This window comes from Mesocricetus auratus, unplaced genomic scaffold, assembly GCF_017639785.1.
Source record: "Mesocricetus auratus isolate SY011 unplaced genomic scaffold, BCM_Maur_2.0 Super-Scaffold_100013, whole genome shotgun sequence".
NCBI classification, from domain to species: Eukaryota; Metazoa; Chordata; class Mammalia; order Rodentia; family Cricetidae; genus Mesocricetus; species Mesocricetus auratus.
This window is the reverse complement of record NW_024429196.1, coordinates 75,125,991-75,146,258: the sequence shown is the minus strand read 5'-3', so window position 1 is coordinate 75,146,258 and position 20,268 is coordinate 75,125,991. Positions and strand designations below refer to the sequence as shown.

General features: G+C 39.9%; 1 protein-coding gene across 3 annotated transcripts in view; it reads right to left on the bottom strand.

Annotated features, from left to right (window-relative positions):
• Nsd1 (nuclear receptor binding SET domain protein 1) overlaps nt 1-20,268 on the bottom strand; it is a 106,146-nt gene that overhangs the window by 57,703 nt on the left and 28,175 nt on the right. For all 3 annotated transcript variants that reach the window (XM_005078352.4, XM_013119295.3, XM_013119296.3), the window contains 3 exons: nt 17,477-20,030; nt 3,612-3,736; nt 2,155-2,425 (listed from right to left, as the gene is read on the bottom strand). In XM_005078352.4, coding sequence (XP_005078409.1) covers nt 2,155-2,425; nt 3,612-3,736; nt 17,477-20,030 — 2,950 coding nt within the window. The remainder of the gene's footprint in view (nt 1-2,154; nt 2,426-3,611; nt 3,737-17,476; nt 20,031-20,268) is intronic.

The following is a 20,268-nucleotide window of genomic DNA, read 5'->3' as shown; positions in this document are numbered from 1 at the left end:
CAAAGCAATACAGAGAAACCCTGTCTCGAAAAACCAAAAAAAAAAAAAAAAAAAAAAAGTAAAGTAGAGCTGGATTCTGGGCACAAATGAACCAGAACTACGTAGTTGGAGACCTTCAAAATCAGTTAAAACAAAGTCAGGCAGTGTTGGTGCAAGCCTTTTTAATCCCAGCAGTTGGGAAACAGAGGCAGGAGAATCTCTGTGAAGCCAGCCTGATTTACAGATTGAGTTACAAGACAACCAGGGCTACACACAGAGAAACCGTTTTAACCACACCCCTAAAAAAAAAAGACAAGAGAGAGAAAGTCAAGCAAGCTGGGTGTGGAAGTGTATACCATTTTAATCACAGCACTCCAGAGACAAAAGCAGGCAGATCTCTGTGGATTCAAGAACAGTCTGTTCTACCAGGGCTATAGAGAGACACTCTCTCTCACAAAAAAGTAAAAAGTTAAAACCAATAATCCTACACTATAAATGTGTATTCAAGCTTGCACATACATACACACACACACACACACACACACACACACACACACACGTTTGTGTGATACGGTAAGTACTTATTCCTGTTCTTTAAAACTTATCTTTTAGTTTGGTGAGATGGCATAGTGTATAAAATCACCTGGTGCCAAGCCTGACAAGTTAAGTTTGATCCCTCAACACACGTGGTAGAAGAAAACAGTCTCCCTAAAAGTTGTCATCTAAACTCTACAAATGAATGATAACATGCTCTCACAAACACACACACATACAAACACACACACACACATTTAGTTTTAAAAATCTTTTAGGGGTTGGACATGTAGCTCAGTGATAAGGTACTTGCTTAGCATGGCAAAGATTAAAATAACACAAAAAATCTTTTAGATTCCACTTTAGTAATAACTACGATTTGTTTTTGTTTTCTTTTTAAGGAAAAATACCAGTAGCTAATGTTGGGGTTGTATAGATCTTACTAACCTAAATGTTAGGACATGTAAGAGTTCTCTTCACTCCCCGGCTGCCTACAGAAACACCAGACAACCAGAGGGCGATTGAAATAGGATGCTTAGATTTAATTCTCCCCAAGAGATATAGTAAATAATGAAATTAGAACCAGCTCAAAATGAACTTCAAGGGAATACTGAAACTTACTAGATACACGTTCTTTTTATGGTGTTGTTAGGGTATACCTGTGGAGGCCAGAGGCGAACTTTACAAGTTGTTCCTCAGAGACCATCCATCTTGCTTCCCGAGATTAAGTTTCTCACTGGGGCTAAGGGCTGACCAATTATACAAGGCTGTCTTTCTGGCATTACAAACACACACCACTACACCTGGAATTTTAATGAACTGCAGCAATCACTTTATCAACTGAGCTATATTCCTGTTTAAATTATGGCCTTATACATGAGAAAACAACTTTAGAGACTAAACAATTTCTAAGGAATACAAGAACTAATATGATTAGTAAGTGAAAGAAACTTAGGTTTCGCCGGATGGTGGTGGTGCACCACTTAGTCCTAATACTTGGAAAGCAGAGGTAGGCGGATCTTTTTTGAGTTAAAAGCCAGCCTGGTCTACAAAGCGACTTCCAGGACAGCCAGATCTACACAGTGAAACCCCGTGGGAGGAGGGGAGTCAAAAAGAAAAGGGAAATTAGGTTTTTAAGGTATTTTTTTGTTGTTGTTTTAGATTTTATTTTATTTATCATGTACACAGTGTTCTGCTGCATGTTTGTGTGTAAGCCAGCAGAGGGCACCGATCTCATTATAGATGGTTGTGAACCACCATGTGGGTGACTAGAATTGAACTCAGGACCTCTGGAAGGCAGCCAGTCAGTGCTTTTAACCTCTGAGCGTCTCTCTACCCCAGGTTTCACTTTCTCGTCCCACTAGTGTGCAGTACTCCTACTTCTTGCTGGTTCAGGCTTCGGCTCATCAATAATCATGAAAGGACAATTAAACAAGGTAGTTTCTAAAAGCATCTCCTTCACAGTGCTCCACAAATTCATTTGTGGTCAGAACCTATATCAAATTAGCCACTATTTTAGGGATTTCCTCGAACAAAATTGTTGTATGCAGTAAAAGATGTGAGATTTACAACAAAATAGAAAAATTTCCTGCTGCATCCAATCATATCTGCTTATATACCGAGACCCTATGCCCACCTTACCTGGTGTCTTAACAAGCAATTCCTCAGACTCAAGGGCAGGCTGCGGAGAGACTTCTGGAGCCACAGGAACAGATAAGGTCAGCTGTGGCAACTCAGCATGTCCAACTCCAAGATCTGACTGAGCCAAGGGCCCTTCCAAAAATGGAGCCTCTCTTTCAAGAACTGGAGGCTCTTCTTTAGTTGAAATCAAAGAATTCTCATCCACCTGCTTGTTCTGAGCACTAGAGCGACATCGGGCAAGAAGGCTTTCGTCTTCACAGCGGGAACTTACCTAAAAACAGTAGGTACAAATAGAATACACAGGCTAATACTATCAGAATTAAAAAGGGGGGGGCACCAAGAAAATAAACAGAAGAGATTCTGGGTCGGTAGTGGAGGTGCAACGCCTTTAATCCCAGCACTTGGATCTCCGAGTTTGAAGCCAGCAAGGTCTACAGAGGGAGTTCGAAGACAGCCAGGGCTACACAGAGAAACCACACCACCAAAAAAAAAAAAAAAAAAAAAAAAAAAAAAGTAATATTGGAAATGATAGGAAGGGGGATTATTTGGCCAGTAACTATTGCTTTTTAGTTTAGGGAAAAGAAAAACTTCTAAAGATGAATGATAATTATGGCTATGTAACAACACAGCCATGCTTACTGTTGTAGAACTGTACACTTATAAGAGCTACTATAATAGACTTTGTAAAATATTTTAGCATAATTAAAAACAAAAATGTTTAAAATTTAAACTTCATAATGGTAACTTAAAGAAAGAGGGGAGGAATCAAAATTTCTCCTGATATTACCATTAAAACTAAACCCCTTTAAAGAATTTCAAAATTTAATGAAAAAGACTGTGCAGCTTAAGGTAGAAAAAAGATGGAAAAAAACACTTGTCTTTTTATTTTATAGCCATTAATAAAATTAGCAGACAAGGTTCTTCCGCACTTTCTTTAAACCAGAGGAAAGGCTAATAGGGTACAAGACACTCTTTGCTACCAAACATACACCCACTGTTATTCACAAAACTAAAGAGCTCAGTCAACACCATGACAACTTCAGCCCACGAAAAAGTAAAGTTATGGCTGGGACAGCCTTTAATTCCAGCACTGGGGAGGCAGAGGCAGTTCAAGGCCAGCCTGGTCTACAAATCGAGTTCCATGACAGGCTCCAAAGCTACACAGAGAAATCTGATTTCAAAAAAACAAAAATAAGACAAAACTATGTATTTCTGTTTCATTATCCAAGTTCTTAATGTTGCATCATAACAATATTCCTAAGTACTCAATTATTTTGCAAAAGCCTGTAAGTCAACAAAGGGCAGGCAGGAACTGTGCTAGAAGCTAATAGTAAACAAGAGAAAATACAAAACAAACAACAGAGACAGCAAGATGTGGTTAACGAAATGACAATCTTCTGATGATAAGAGAGGACACTACAGGTGAAACTGCCATCTTCTACAATGCGGCAGCATACCTTATGCACTTGTTCCTGTACCTTCTTATGCTTTTTCTTAGGAGCAAATATCTGATCATATTCTTCTGTATATTCCAGAAGCCACTTGCTTGGCTTCCTAAGGCGTTTCTTCTCTGACCGAATAGCTAGAAGGGAAAATAATTGCAATATAAATAAACAAATTAATTAATTAATTAAACCCACTAGGGCTTAAAATGATCTTTTTTTTTTTTTTTTTTTTTTTTTTTGGAGACAGGGTTTCTCTGTGGCTTTGGAGGCTGTCCTGGAATAGCTCTGTAGACCAGTTACCTCTGCCTCCCAAGTGCTGGGATTAAAGGTGTGCACCATCACCGCCCGGCTCAAAATGATTTTAAAAGATGTAACAGGATTCTAGCTTGAATAATAAGAAGCTTGAAATTATTTGCTATGGTTTATGAAAAATTAAAGTTTATAGAGGGGCTTTTATTACTCTATATAAGCGAAACTCCCCATACACATAATCCTCCATTAGTCAGAAAAAGATGAAGCTGAAGTCAGCATTATGTATGCCAGTACAAAGTCAGCATATATCTAAAACAGAGAGAGTGCTGGTCGGGTAAGCTGGAGCAAGTATCTGATATTCTTCTGAATAAGACACACCTTAGGAACTGGGAATGGCGGCTAAAGCAGGAAGGCTGCTTCAAACTCAAAGCCAGCATGGGCTATGAAGTTGTTTCATGCCAGCCTGGACTGAAGAATAAAACTTTGTCTCAAAAACAAGCAAACAAAACAACAAATGCAAAAACACAAACACCTTAGAGAGCCAAGCTCATGACTTGTAGAAGGATACACAACCTAACAGGGTCAGGATTTGTTCCATTTCTCCCACTCGGTCCCACTCTGTACCAGTTTAAAACATTTACTGCTACAATTAAGCACACTGAATCAATCCCCTTAGGAGTAGAAGCTAACACCTACATAACGTATGGCATGGTCTGTTTAGGACGCAAGAGGTATTTGACAGACTGGAAGCTTTTCCTGCCTCAGTTGAGTACAGTATTACTGCTTTTGATGACAAGGAAAACAACTAGAAGCTAGTTGTGTAGTGTGCACCTTTAGTCTCAGCACTCATGAGGCAGAGACAGGACGGTCTCTGTGAGTTCAAGGCCAGCAAGGTCTACACAGAGAGTTCCAGGTCAGCCAGTGCTATACAGTGAGACCATCTCAAACAAACAACAAATAAATGTTTTCATCCAGGAAAGCCACAGGGATCATAAAAAAAAACTCTTTCTCAAAAAAAAGCAAGGGAGGGACCAACAAAAATACTGAGGTCAAATATTAAAAGGCTGAAATAGTTATTAAAGTAGCCTACACCACGAGGTGGTGGCACACACGTTTAGTCCCAGCACTCAGGAGACAGGCTGATGGATCTCTGTGAGTTTGAGGCCAGCCTGGTCTACAGAGTGAGTTCCAGGACAGCCAGAGCTACACACAGAAACCCTGTCTTGGGGGAAAAAGAAGTGTATGCCTACATTGCTACCTGTATAGTTATGCAGTTACTCAAAGTATGAAAAACCAATAGAATTTTCCTTACTATTCCATGTTAGAGAATATAACTAAGTGAACCAAAGCAGAGAATTTTCCCCGAGCAATACGACAATTTCCTCAAGTTCTGTTGGCATGGTGATGTGCTGTCTACAATGGACCATACCCTCTAACCCTTGAAGCCTTGTCTTGGTTTAAAAGGCCAATATGCTATGAAGCAACTATAATACATTGCAATTTAATAAATTTTCATTAGACATTCAAGTTTTGCAACACTAACAAGATTTATTTCTAATAGGGAGGAACACCAAACAAATGTCAAGAAATAATATGGGTTCATTATTTCCAACCACTTAACATTCAAGTATCTCTAATTCCAGTTCAACATGCCAGGCAGAAAATACCATTTCCATTTTATAAATAATGTAACTAAGACTCAAAAAGGGAAAATGGCTTATCAAACTCACCATGTTATTGTAAGTCAATTATTAAGGTAGGCCAGCCATGATAGCCATAACAATCAAAATCTGTCAAATCTAAAATCCTTGGGTGCTTTTTATTAGGCAATGTGTTAGTTAGCATTGTATCCCTCCCTTCACTCCTAAACAAAGTCTCAAAGGTCTCAAGACTGTCTTGTTCCCTTTCTTCTTGAGGTTGCTGTTCCATTATACTGTTGGAATTTGATTTTCCCATAAAAATGCTCAGGTCAACCTTCAGTTTTCTATTTCTCTGAGGCAAACAAAAAAGCCAGCAGAGTGCAAAGGAGTGAATATTGGAGGGAGACAAATCAGTATGCAGTACACATTTTATGTTTCTGCATGGTAACATGCATTGCTCCCCACCAAAATCATGTCGAATACACTAAATACACTAAATACACCTTTAGTCTCAGCAGAAGTAGGCTGTTCTATGAAATAAATTTCATAACAGCAAGGATTACATATAGAGAAATCCTGTCTCAAACCTCCAATCCTCCTCCAAAAACAAAAAATAAAAGGGGGGCTGACAAACTATTAATTTAGACTTCTTGGGGGTAAAATTTTATTGGATTAGAGTCACACTATTCATTTCCATATAGTCTATAGCTTTTTCTGCCAGAACAGTTACTAGTTTGAGAGGATATACTATATAGTCCTTAATGCCTAAAACATGTATTTTTAGGAAAAAATTACCAGCACCTTTCTTAAATACAGTAACTGAATGACTTAAAAGCCAAAAGATACTTTCTTCTTCTTCCATCTATATAATACCACAACTCTCCACCTACATTCTCCCCTAACACAGAATGCAACACAATTATGATAGTTACAACACTTTGGATACTTGGATGAGTGGGAAGAAGTTCCCTAATCCATTTCCTCTTTAAAAAACAAAGTTTTGTTTTGTTTCTCAAAAAACAAAAAGGCCTTGTCTGTGTAGCCCTGGTTGTCCTTGATGTAGTCGGTCAACATCAGAACAAAAGGAAATGACTTTGCGCCGGGCAGTGGTGCCACATGCCTTTAATCGCAGCACTCGGGAGGCAGAGGCGGGCAGATCTCTGTGAGTTCCAGACCAACTTGATCTACAAGAGCTAGTTCCAGGACAGCCTCCACAGAGAAACCCTGTCTTGAAAAACCAAAAACAAACAAAAAAAAAATTGCAAACTAAGGAAAATCAAGAAAAGAATGAATACAACACAACCTTTTGAATACTGGAGGGCAACAGTAAGAGTCAGTGACAAGCAAAAGAACACACAAGGCTTTATACAGGTTGAGCAGCAACAGTGAACAAACCAGGAGCTGAAACTCATCACCACTGAAATTCTCAGAAAAGAAACAAGCTCTTATCCCTATTCTACAAGTATAAGCTTTCAAAAAGGAAAACATTGTATTGTGGAGAATGAACTGGTAGGTCTAGCAATAGTGCTCAGAGGGTATACACACGAGCTAAAATAATGAAACAGTTCCAAAGCCAAAACAAGCCAAATGGTAACCAACTTATGAATGGATAAAAATGGGATGTGTATATATAGTAGCTATGCTAAATACTACTGAGCAGTGGTAGCAAGTTTACTGCTATATGTAATCATATACCATCACACACAAGACAGATGAGCCTGTAAGGTGAAAGACAAAGCTCAGAGACTATATACTAAGTGATTCCACTAAAATGGAATAATAAGAAAAGCAATTCTTTTGGAACCAAAATTGCATTAATGGTTGTTTGAACCTTTGAGAAAAAACAGGCAATGAGTATACACAGGCTAGGGATAGGGGACTCTTTCTGGTATGACAGAATATTCTAGAGAGCTTATGGAAATGACTGTATAGCTCACTAAATTTATTAAGCATCCTATTATTCAACTGTTATCATAAAATATATAAATTTTTACAGTATATAAATTGTTACTCTATTCTGAATAAAGACTTTTTTTTTTCAAAAATAAAGAGCCAAAAAGAGATAGTGACTAAAATTCCTTGAAATCTCTACCTATTCCTAAAAGAAATATACTCACATTACTCGCATTTATTAGTCATGCAGTGGTGGCACACACCTTTAATCCCCGCACTCGGGAGGCAGAGGCAGGTAGATCTCTGTGAGTTTGAGACTAGCCTGGTCTTCAAAGTGAGTTCCAGGACAGTCTTCAAAGCCACAAAGAAACACTGTCTCGAAAAACAAAACAAAACAAACAAACAAAAAAATAAAAAATAAAAAAGGAGGAGGAGGAGGAGGCAAGGTTTATTTCTACACTCCTGTGACTCTATTTGCTAACAAACTTAGTGAAAGAACATTAAAGAAAAAAACCTGAGTGCAGTAATAGTCAAGGGTGGATAGTACAGAAAGAAGGCTAATTAACATTACTAGAAGCTGCAAATAAAGATTTCTAGCCAAAGCCAAAAACATGTAGGCCACTGTCAAGACTGACTTAAGCTAAATAGAGAATAGTTCTAACCCTAGCAGGCTCCTGCGTGCTCCCTATCATCAGGTGGGCACTACAGCCCAAGTCACAAGTTGTCCATGCTCTGTCATGCTCCTCCCACCCCCACACCTCTTCTGATGGCTGCTGCCCAAACAAACACAAGCAAACAGCAAGCAGCTGGCCAGGACAGGAAGGAGGGTAAGAGCATGAAGAATAGACTAAGGCTGCCCGAGTACAGTGGCCCAGATCTTCTGGCTCACCACGGGAGTCCCAAAGCACTTCTCTAAGGACCCCTGGGCTCTGTAGACTCCAGCTACAAAAAAAATAAGACTATAGCTCAGCAGTAGAATGCAAGCTTTGTGCTCAGTCACAAACAGCACCAACAAAACAAAACCAGGCCTAAAGGCACAGACTCAATCCAGCTACTCCAGAGACAGAAAGCAGGAGGATTACAAGTTCAAGTCCTGCATAGGCTCACTGATCAGTGAGTTCAGTGCCAGCCTAAACAACTTAATGAGACCCTGTCTCAAAATCATAAGTCAAAAAGACTGAGGATACATAGATCAGTGGTAGAGAGCTCACCTAGCATATATGAGGCCCTAAATTTAATACCTAGTACCACAAAAAAAAAAAAAAACCCTGTCACAACTCATTCCATCAGGCTATGATTACATCCACATGAAAACTAGACAAAGATTATCACAAAAGAGAACAAGCCAACATAATTTATGATACAAATTAAAATACCCACAAGCAAACCAAACCTAGCAATTAAAAAAACATACTGCATAACATAACAAAGTAAGAGTTTGGACTACAAACAAAAGTTTAATACACATTGACAGATATAGGAAGGAAAGAGCCAAATCAGCCCCAAGTTATGATTGACAAATAACAAAGTATGGTATGATGGCTAATCTTAATTGTTAACCTGACTAAACAGAAGCACCTTGGAGATTAGATAAACAGAGCTCTAGTTTTATGGGAGAGAATGGGGGAAACAGAGGGGAGTAACTACAGGGAAGAGAAGCCAACCCTGAATGTAGATGGCATGACCCAATAGGCTGTGGACCCAGAAGGAGTTAGCTTAGACATGGATCCCTATTTCCTGTCTGTTACAATGTGAGACGTTCTGCTCTGTAACCAGAACAGCTGTTCTCACCATGATGGACTGAAAGCTCTGAAATCCTAAATTAAAGCAATGAAAATTTACTAACACTGGGGATTAACAGGCAAGTTTCTCAACGTCAACACCACTCAGCTAGTGGTACAATGGGAAACACTAACTGGTTTTCCCCCTAAGACTAAGAACAGTTTCAAGAATGCTTTAATCCCAGCACTCGGGAGGCAGAGGCAGGCGCATCTCTGTGAGTTCGAGGCCGGGCTGGACCGACAGCCTCCAAAACAATACAGAGAAACCCTGTCTCATAAAAAAAAAAAAAAAAGAATGTCTACTGCTCTTCCCACCTCTGTGCAACATCACTACAAAGTCTAGTAAGAATAACTAACTAGGCAAGGAGTAAAGAAGTAACTGAAATACAGAAGAAGAAGGAGACAGTAAACTACACTTGCAGACATGTACACAGGGAATCTATCTGAGCTAACAAGTTAAACAAGTTCTAACATCGGTATGCTAGGCTGAGAAGTTGGCTCAAGAGGTTGAGGGCACTGTTGCTCTTCCAGAGGACCTGAGTTTGATTCCCAGCACCTACATGATGGCTCACAGTCATCTGCAACTCTGCAGGCACAACACCTATATGCATAAAAATAATTTTAAAAAGTCAATTTACAGCTGGGGGTTGGTGGCGCACGCCTTTAATCCGAGCACTCAGGAGGCAGAAGCAGGCGGATAACTGTGAGTTCAAGGCCAGCCAGCCAGGTCTACAGGAGCTAGTTACAGGACAGTCTCCAAAGCCACAGAGAAACCCTGTCTCAGAAAAAAAAATCAATTTACAAAACTCAACTAATCTGATGAAAACTGAAAAACAATTCTCATAGAATTAAAAATTATTTAGGGGTCAACAAGATGCCTCAGCGGGTACAGCTATCTGTTTAAGACTGATGATCTGGAACCCACACAGTAAGGATGATCTGGAACCCACACAGTAAGGACAAAAATCAACTTCCACAAATTGTTCTATGACTTCTATACATGTACATGCATACAAACACATATAAATAGGTTAAAAAAACCAATGTTAAAAATTAAGTTGGGGATACATTTAGCAAAAGTATAAGACTTATAAACTGAAAAATTACATAACAATATTGAAAGAAATGGAAGTACAACTTAGATGTCATCCCACATTGATGGACTAGAAGCAGAACAGCAATGCTGCCCGAAGAAGCCTATAGTTTTCAGCACAAGCTCCACCAAAAACCCAGTGGGGACACAGAAGGTTATAGAAGCTGAAACCATCTAGAAAAGCACAAACGTTAAGCATTCGAAGAGAACAGTACACAGATAGCTTCTCCTTCTGAGACTGACACTAGAAGTACAGAATTGTGGCTGCCCCTTCTCTGAAGAGATCATTCAGGCAGTAAAGTGTGGAATGAGTTCAGATTCCAGCGTTTATGTAAATAGTCGGGCACGGCAGCACATTGCTGTAACCCCTAGTACTTAGAAAGAGGGGAAGAAGTATTTCTGAGGCCTGTTGGCTCACCAGTCTAGCTAAATTGCTGAACTCCAGGTTCACTGAGACATCCTAGATCACAAACTAAGGTAGAGAGCAATTGAAGACACCTGATGTCACTCTTACATATTTGCTGCTAGTTTATTTTCAACATGTGTCAACAAGATCACACAATAAAAAAAAAAAAAAAAAAAGAATACTTGTTCTAACACAGGCTGGCTCCAAACACTCAGCCGACATCCTGACTTATCTAAGCAAGCATTAGAATTATAAACATGAGCTACAATACACAGCTAGTACAACAGTCTTTTTCAATACTATAACTGAGTCAAAAGAATACCAACATGTAAAGGAGTAAAGCTAAGTAGAAAAAAAGATTACATAATATTTCCAAAACATGCAAAAGAAATTAAAGACTATCACAATTTAAAAATTTTTGCACCTTAAAAGGTTATTTATGATCAAGAAAGAAATACAACCCAAAGATCAGTTCAGAATACTTGTGCATCATATCTACTACTAATATCTAGAACAAAGAAGGCTTATTCTAAAGACAAAGCACTCAATTACAGCCACGGGAAGGCTCCAGGGTAGAGTGCTAATCTAGCATGCACTAGGCCCTTGGTTTATCCCCAAAACCACAGAAAGAAAACATAGAAATGAAAATGAGAAACTTGTTTTACAATTTCAGACCACTACACTCACTAGAATGGCTGTAATCAAATAAGTAAGAGCTGATGGGCATCAGAAGAAACAAATTCTCAAACTGCTACTGGGAATATAAAATTAGATAAAGCAACTTTTCCAACAGTTCCTCAAAGATCTAAATGCAAAATTACTAAATCACTTAGCAATTCCATTCCTAGGTATATACAAAAACATGCAACCATGCAAAATATCACAATTTGTAACAGTATTACTCACAGAAGACCAAAGTGTAATAAAATACCCCCAAATCCACCAACTGATGGAAATAAAAATTAATGCATCCAACAATGAAATACTGTTAGCACTAAAACGACCTGAAATAAAAAATGAGAGAGGTTCTTAAAAAGCAGAATAAAATAACTAGTCCTTGTTACTTACTCCCAGAGATGCTAACACTTAGGATAACTCCAAAACCCAGTTAAGACATTACAATACCAATAATTATAATATAAAAGGTAAGAAGAACTTTCACTTTCTCAGAAATTGCCCCTCACCAAACAGTACAGCTCAGATCCAATGGCAGTTTCAATTTGTGAGGTAGGGAAAGAGGAGGACTGGAGGATGGGGATGCAATATGACCCAATATAAAAAAGGAGGGGAAATTTTCTCCACAAACGAACTCCAAGAAAACACATTTATAAGATAACAAACAACTAAAAAGAAAATGCAACCAATCCATGAGCATTTATTAAAATATCACCACAAGGAAAATTTAAAAAAAAAAACTCTTAGGCTAAAGAATAGAACTGAGGGGCTGGAGAGATGGCTCATCGCAGAGGTTAAGAGCACTGGTCTGCTCTTCCAGAGGACCTGGGTTCAATTCCCAGCACCCATATGGCATCTCACAACTGTCGGTAACCCTGGTTTCAGGGGATCTGACACTTTCTATACCAGTGCAAATAAAATAAAATTAATAAAGAGTTAAAAAAAAAAATAGAGCTGAAGTGAAAATTTAATTTTGGTATGGTTTTTCAAGACAGGGTTTCTCTGTGTGGCCCTGGCTGTCCTGGAACTTGCTCTGTAGATCAAGTTGGCCTCAAATTCAAGAGATCTGCCTGCCTCTGCCTCTAGAGTGCTAGGATTAAAAGTGTGTGCCACCACAACCCGGCCTGAAATGCAATTTACTAGAAGAATTCAACAGAACTAAAGGAATTCAACAGATCCAGTAGGAGAAGATGAAAATCAGCCAACTCCAGAGAGAATTGAAAAGACTGGGCTCCAGCTCTGACCAGAGAGCTTACTTAGCACATACACGAGGCCCAGGGTTCAATCCCCAGCACACCCTGTGCCTTGTCTCTTTTCCCACTGCTGTAAGAAAACACAACCACAACAAATATTTAAGAGAGAAAGAGCTTCAAAATAATTTAGCTTACAGTTCAAGGCAGCAGATGTTGAACCAGTTTACTACATAATACCCAGAGACAGAAGAGAGAGGTGGTGAATGCACACAGACAGGACTGAGCTTCTTTTCTTCACTTTTACTGCCCAGGTCCCAGAGCCTTCCCACCCCAATTAAAGTAATCAAGAAAATTCCTCACAGGCATGTCCAAACGTCCATCTCCCAGGTGATTTTAGATCTTGTCAAGTTTACAAACTAGCCATTGCTAGCTAATTAAAAACTATGCAATCAAAGGAATAGTGAAAAAAAAGTGTGAAGAATATAAAGACAAGAAACCATCATATTTCAAGAAAAAAAGGACCAGAAGCTTGCTTGAAAAGACTTCCCAAATCTGAGGAAGAATTAAGTTCAAAGGGCCCCAAGAAAAGGCCAGGAAGTACCTAGTACCTATAAAGGTCCTGAATGACACCCAGAAATACAAGGAATAAAAGCCCACGCTGAGATACATCACAATTATTGAAAGTCAAAGAACATAGAGAATATTAGAGCCACCAAGAAAAGCAACTCATTACATAAAGGAACTCACATTATATTTTCCACAGACTTCTTAAATCCTGTTATCAGAAGGAACTAAAATACATTCAAAGTGCTGAAAGAGAAAAACTGCAAGCCAGTTATTGTATCCAGCAAAACTGCACTTCAAAACTTGAGAGGCTGGGCAGTGATGGTGCACACCTTTAATCCCAGCACTCAGGAACAAAGGCATGTGGATCTCTCTGAGTTCTAGGCCAGTCAGGGCTACACAGACAAACCTTGTCTTCAAAAACACAAACAAAACAAAACTAAAGGAGAAACAACTTTTCAGACAAACAAAGAAGTTGAGGTAGTTCACCTGGAAGCAGAATTAAATACACATTAGACAGCAACAAGAAAGCATACAAAAATTAGATTTGCAGGACAAGGTAAGTATTTATATACTGAATCCTATAAAGTTATAAATGTAGTGCATAATTTTGTTAAAGAATTTAGCAGACAAACGTATAAAAAATAACAATACCAGCACATGTGCTTCCTAGTCTAGGAAATCAAGAGGACCTCTGCACATTCAAGGCCAGCTTGGTCTATACAGGGAATTCCAGGACAGTCAAGACTATGCAATGAGAGCCTATCAAAAAATACATAAGGTTTAGATAGACCTGGTTTGTATATTGAGTTCCAGGACAGTCAGAGCTACATATTGAGATAACTAACATTCTCAATAAGTAACATAAAAACAATCATATATGTAAGTCAATGCAAACAGTAAACAAAAGATGGCAGAGATGAAAACACTGATATCAAACAAACTATGCTTTGTCAAAAACTGCCACAAGAGCCAGGCAGTGGTGGCACACGCCTTTAATCCGAGCACTCCGGAGGCAGAGGCAGGTGGATCTCTGTGAGTTCGAGACCATGCCTGGTCTAACGGGCAAGTTCCAGGACAGGCTCCAAAACAATACAGAGAAACCCTATCTCGAAAAACCAAAAAAACCAAAAAAAAAAAAAAAAAAAAAAAAAACTGCCACAAGAATGACAGAATAACAAAATAAGCTTAACAGAAAGCTAACATCACAGTGCTCAAATATATGAAACAAGCACGGACCAAACTGAAGAAACAGATGGCAATTAGAGAGAGCAATTTCACTTTAGGACAATGGAGAAGACAGTCTGGCTCGGTGGCTCACTCCATAATCCCCAGCACTTGGGAAGCTCAGGCAGTAAGACCACCTGAACTTAAAGACCAGCCTAGTTTATATACTCAGTTTCAGGCCAACATGACTACAGCATTAGACCCCAGTATCAAAAAACAAGTCAGGCATGCTTGTTAACACCTACAATCAATCCTAACACTGTGTCTGAAACAGGTGGAAACCAGTCCAGGCTGTGAGGAAAGCCAGTCCCAAGCCAAGCTGAACTACAGGGTGAGACTATGTCTCAAAAGAGGGATGGGATAGTAAGAGACGCCTCAGTGGATAACAGCAACTGACATGATAGAAGCGAGAACCGACCTGAATACACTGTCCTTGGGCTTCTACACATATGCTGGGGCTGCCACACACAAATAAAAAAATAGGACAACCACCCAAAAATCAAAAGATGAAAACTAAACTTGAACACTGCAGGGTATTAAACTGAACACATATACACGCAAAATCCCACTGAATAGCAGAAGAATCTACAATCTCCTTAAATACACAAAACATTCCCCAAATACATCATGCTCACAAAATATGCTGCAAGAAAATTTATGAAGACTGAAAACATGCTGTTGCTACCAAGCCACCATGGAAAGAAAGCAGATTCTTGGCAGGATAAAACCAGAAAAATTTATACACATGATAACTGTATTCTGGAAAGATCAATGGGTCAAAAAATTATCAGAGGAAGAAATTATAAGAGAAATTAAAAATATGTTGAGACAAATAAAATATTAGAAACTGAAACATGATATTCAGCAAAAGTGGTACTAAGAAAGATAATTATATTATTAACTACCTATGGTTTTCGTTTGCTTTAAAGTCAGGCTCTGTGGCTGGAGAGATGGCTCAGCAGTTAACTGACATACTACACACACACACACACACACACACACACACACTCTCTCTCTCTCTCTCTCTCTCTCTCTGTAAACTTTCTTATCTTTAAAGGGGGAGAGGGCACACCTTCAATATTCCCAGTACTGAGAAAATAGAAGCAGCAAGGAATATCTATTTACAAGTTGAAGACCAGCATAGCAAGTTCCAGGACAGCCTATGACATGAGAAATGCAAAAATTTCAGCCAAATTTAGCAGAAGGAAAAAAGCTACAGCAGAAAGAAATAAAACTGAGTGTAGAGAATACAAGATACAAGAAAAATCAGAAGCTAGGAATGTTCACCAGCTAATAAAGCTTGTCAGGGATATAGCAAGACCTTAGGCTAGATCCCTAATACAAAAAAAAATGTTTAAGTACCAAGTGGAAGTGTTCAGAAAATTTTATTCAATTTTTAAAAATTATTTACTTTTTGAGATAATAATTACATCATTTCCCAGGGCCTCTTTCTCCACTAGCTGCTGTTATATACATATATTCCATTTTTATTGAATTAATGAGGGGCACACAAGTTCTGTGTATGTGAGTGCAAATGCCTGCAGAGGCCGGAACAAAGCTTTACAGTCCCTGGAGCTGAAGAACCAGGCAGTGATAACTCATTCCACATGTGTGCTGGCTGGGATTGTAATTCAGGTCCTCTGCAAGAACAGTATACACTTTTACTGCTGAGCCATCCCTCCAGGTCCTCAGGCTGGAGTTTTAAAAAGAAAAAAATATATATATAGTATAAGCTCTTGACAACATTAAGAAAAAAAAGGACTTAAAGAGATATTACAACTGAAACCATTAAGAACTATACATCAACAAACTGAACAATTCAGAAGAACTGAATAAATTCCATGAAACAGTTAATTCAACAAGACTGAATGAATGAAATAATCATTAAAAAAAATTCTAAACCAAACAGAGCTTATGCTTTTGATTCCAGCATTGGGAAGCAGAGGCAGCCTGGTGTACAGAGCTAGCTCTAGGACAGCCAAAGATAAACAGAGAAACTGAAAAACAAAGGGAAAAAAATCTAAACTTATCTAAATCTAAAACTGAATAATCAAAAACTTCCCAGGGCTGGAGAGACGGCTCACCTGTTAGGTGCACTGGCTGTTTTTTCTAGAGGACCCAAGCACCCACATGGCAGCTTTTAACAGCCTGACCGCTTATAACTGCCTAACTCTCCCCAGGTTCCAGGGGACCTGGCACCCTCTTCTAACCTCAGTGAGCACCAACAGTGCTGGAGAGATGACTCAGCAGTTAAGAGCATGACCAGAGGACCCAAGCTTGATTCCCAACACCCCTATCAGACAGCTAACACTGATCTCTAACTCTAGTTCCTAGGGATCAAACATCTTTGGCCTCTGTTGAGACCTGCAGTCATGTGTATATATTCATTCTCATATTTTCTCTCTCTCTCTCTCTCTCTCTCTCTCTCTCTCTCTCTCTCTCTCTCTCTCTCTCTCTCTCTCTCTCTCTCTCTCTCTCTCTCTCTCTCTCTCTCTCTCTCTCTCTCTCTCTCTCTCTCTCTCCCTCCCACACACACACACACACACACACACACACACACACACACACACACACACACACACAAATTAAGAACAACAACAAAGTCCAGGAAACCCAGGATTTGGACTTACAAAAACAAAGGAAAAAACCTTCTGATTTAAAAAAAATAAAATAAAATGAACCAGCCGGACATTGGTGGCCCATGCCTTTAATCCCAGCACTCAGGAGGCAGAGGGCGGTGGATCTCTGTGAGTTCGAAGCCAGCCTGGGTTACAGAGTGAGTTCCAGGGCAAACTCCGAAGCAATACAGAGAAACCCTGTCTCAAAAAACAAAACCAAACAAACAAAAAATTAACCAATGGGGCATGCAACTCAGTAGTAGAACACTGACTAGCATGTATGAGGTCTTAAATTTAAATTCAATCCCCAATAGTAGCAAAACAAAACAACAAAGTCTGAAAATACAGAAACCCCAGCTTTAAATTTCAGCCTTCTAAATAAAGTTGTTTCTTAATCGAAAGATAACTCTGCCCTCCAATTTTATAAGACATTTTTCCATTACAACAGACAGATCCAGGACTTCTGAAGAGCAAGTCTGTCACAAAAGCAACATCAACAAATTCTCTCATCACTTTCTACCAGATGCATCCTTACCTGGCTCAGGGAGCTTGGTCTGTGGTGTCAAACTGGGAATTCCTGTCTCCTTTTCCACATCACCCATGCTAACACTGGATTTATCACAAACACTCAGCCTTGGCCCAACTGAGTCCGAGTGGCCGCCATGATTGGGGTCTGCAACTGAATCCTCAAGGATGCTTGTAGGAGGAGCTCTTTGTTCTAAGTAGTCATCCCGCCCCTTCTGCACAGGCTCACCAGGAAGCAATGCAGCAAAGGCACCCTCAGAGTTTTCTTTCTCCCTGAATCTGTTGGTGCGCTTCCCAGGCTTAGGGCGCCTTTGGTTTAACCGCTGCCACCGCTTTTTAGGCACCACTTGACTAACACCATGGGTTTCATCATTCTCACTGTTCACTTCAGAGCTCAGCTCTGGGCCTTTTCTGTTCTCAAAAGAAGGCTCTTTTTCCAGAACTTTATCAGGATCCGGTTGTTTAATCTTGCTATCAAACTGTGCATCAGAAAAATGGGTGTCTGCATTTCTTAAGTGGCCCATTAGCTGAGGAGACTCCTCCTTACCAGGGTCTCCAGCCCCACCGGATGGGCCATTCAGTGAACCTTCACTTTCTTTGTCTCCCAACCGGTTAGCGCCAATGGTCACAGCTGGAAGCTGGTTCACCTTTCTTTTCCGCTCAGTCTTTAAGGCTTTTGGGTTTACTAGGGGTTTTGCCATCTGGGCTGAAACTGTTTCTCTCAATTTGGATGATGGCCTTACTCGGCCACAGTTGCGTCTTGGAACACAGTTTAAGCTTTTACCACAAGTAGAGTCTCTCTTGTCAGAAGCTAAGCTAGACAGGGAAGACAATTCCCCAGACAAGGCAGAGTCACCCCCACTAGAACTCAGCCGGACTGTATCCTGAGTGCCAGCTCCAGTTTTTTCAGAATTTTGGGTGGAGCCTCCTAACACCAAAACCTTTGATGTCCCTCCAGGGTTACTAGTGGAACAGTCCCCACGATCTGGAGTGCGGTAGGACGCCAGGTTTTGAGCAGTCATCAACCGCTGCTCCTTAGTCTTGCTATCATGCATGTCTTTCAGCATCATTAGTAATGTACTAAATTTGTAATCTGGTTCTATGGGTAAATGATGCTGACTAGCAGCAGCAGAAAATAGCAATGGCTTTGATGCCTTTGATGTTCCAGAGTCACTGGCATCCTCACTTAATGATCTGTATGAGAGTTCCTTCAATTCCGACAGAACATGCTTCACCACCGCTGTTTCTATGTCACTTGACTCTCTGGTTTTCTCATGCATGTTGTTCAGTAGTTTGAGGCCCTCTGCTCTTCCACTTTTGGGTGTGCTGGCCAAAGGAGAACCTTTGCTATCAGAAGAACAGCATTTCAGGCTGGGGTCCTCATTTGTAGCTGAGGGTTCTGCATCAGCTGGGTTTTCTCTATGTTTGCATTTTATACTGCGAAACTTGGGCTGTCTGCTTTTCAAAGGTAACAGAGTCTGATTTGCAGCCCCACCCTTTGTCAATGAGTTTTCACTACAAATGCTTGGTGGTGCACTGAACTTTGGAGTGAGACTATCATTTCTAAATTCTGGTTGGGGTTTGGGTACAGGATTACAGACTTTAAGATCAGAAAGATTAACCTGAGACATTTCAGCAGTTCCAGGCTCCATTGTCTTTGTAGAATCCATTAAATGGTCTGTATGTGAATTAGTAATGAGGGACTTCTGTTTTTCTTTTATTCTGTTTGTGGCAGGATATCTAGAATACTTTGTTTCGTTTTTGTGCATAGATAAAGTACTCTCTGTCCTATCAAAAGCATCTGTAATTTCAAGGACACTGCTATCACATTCTGAGTTGCGTTCTATGGGATCCAGATCACTGCTCCCATCATCAGAAGTGGCACACACACTAACAGAATCACTGCGCTTTTCCTCATCACCAGCTCCAATATAACACAGCTGTACTTTTGAGCCGCATATCAGGCCTGGCTGGAGTTTCGTTTTCTCTACAGAATGTTTAGAGCTCAAAGCACTCTCAGACAAACCTGGTAAAGAATCGCAATTTGAAATCTCAAAATCTGCCTTAGCAGTGCTCTGTGTACATGAAGAAAAGAGGAAACCTCCTGGTGCAGTTTTAGACCCTGTGAGGCTGTTTGCTATCCTGGAAAGTTCATTAGAAGCCTGTTTATCAGATGCACTCCCAGGGATAAAGTCTAGGTCAAGGTTCTCTGGTATTTTCCCCCTCTGTTCCTCTTTCTGTGCTTCAAATGGCAGGAGGCCCTTCTTCACACTAGTCCTTTTTATATTATCAGAGCTCTTTCTGGCTCCAGACTTGTCACAGGGCTTTTCCTTTTCATCTGCAGAATGCTCAGAATCAAAAGCCAGAGACTTCAGGCAGCCATTAAGCAGCAGGTCCTGCTCTGACTCTGGATCATTTGTACAGTCCTCAAACAGCATCTCTTCCTCACTGTCCAACTTGATTGAACTGGTGACACATTTTTGCTTCTTAGATCCTTTGGGAACATCATATTGCTCAGCAAGACCAACACTTGCTTCCCACTTACTCAAAATTTTCTGAGGAACCTGAAATTAAGAGGAAAATAAGAATATCATTTATTCCAAAAGGAAATGAAAAGCAGGGAGATAATAAGCATCTCAAATCAGAAGTGATCAAAAATCCTGTCCATTGGGGTTTCTTTTTTGTATGTTTGTTTGTTTGCTTTTGTTTTTTCAAGACAGTCTCACTATGCCGCTATGGCTGTCCTAGAACTCACTATGTAAACCAGGTTGGCCTCAAATGCACAGATTCCCTTGCCTCTGT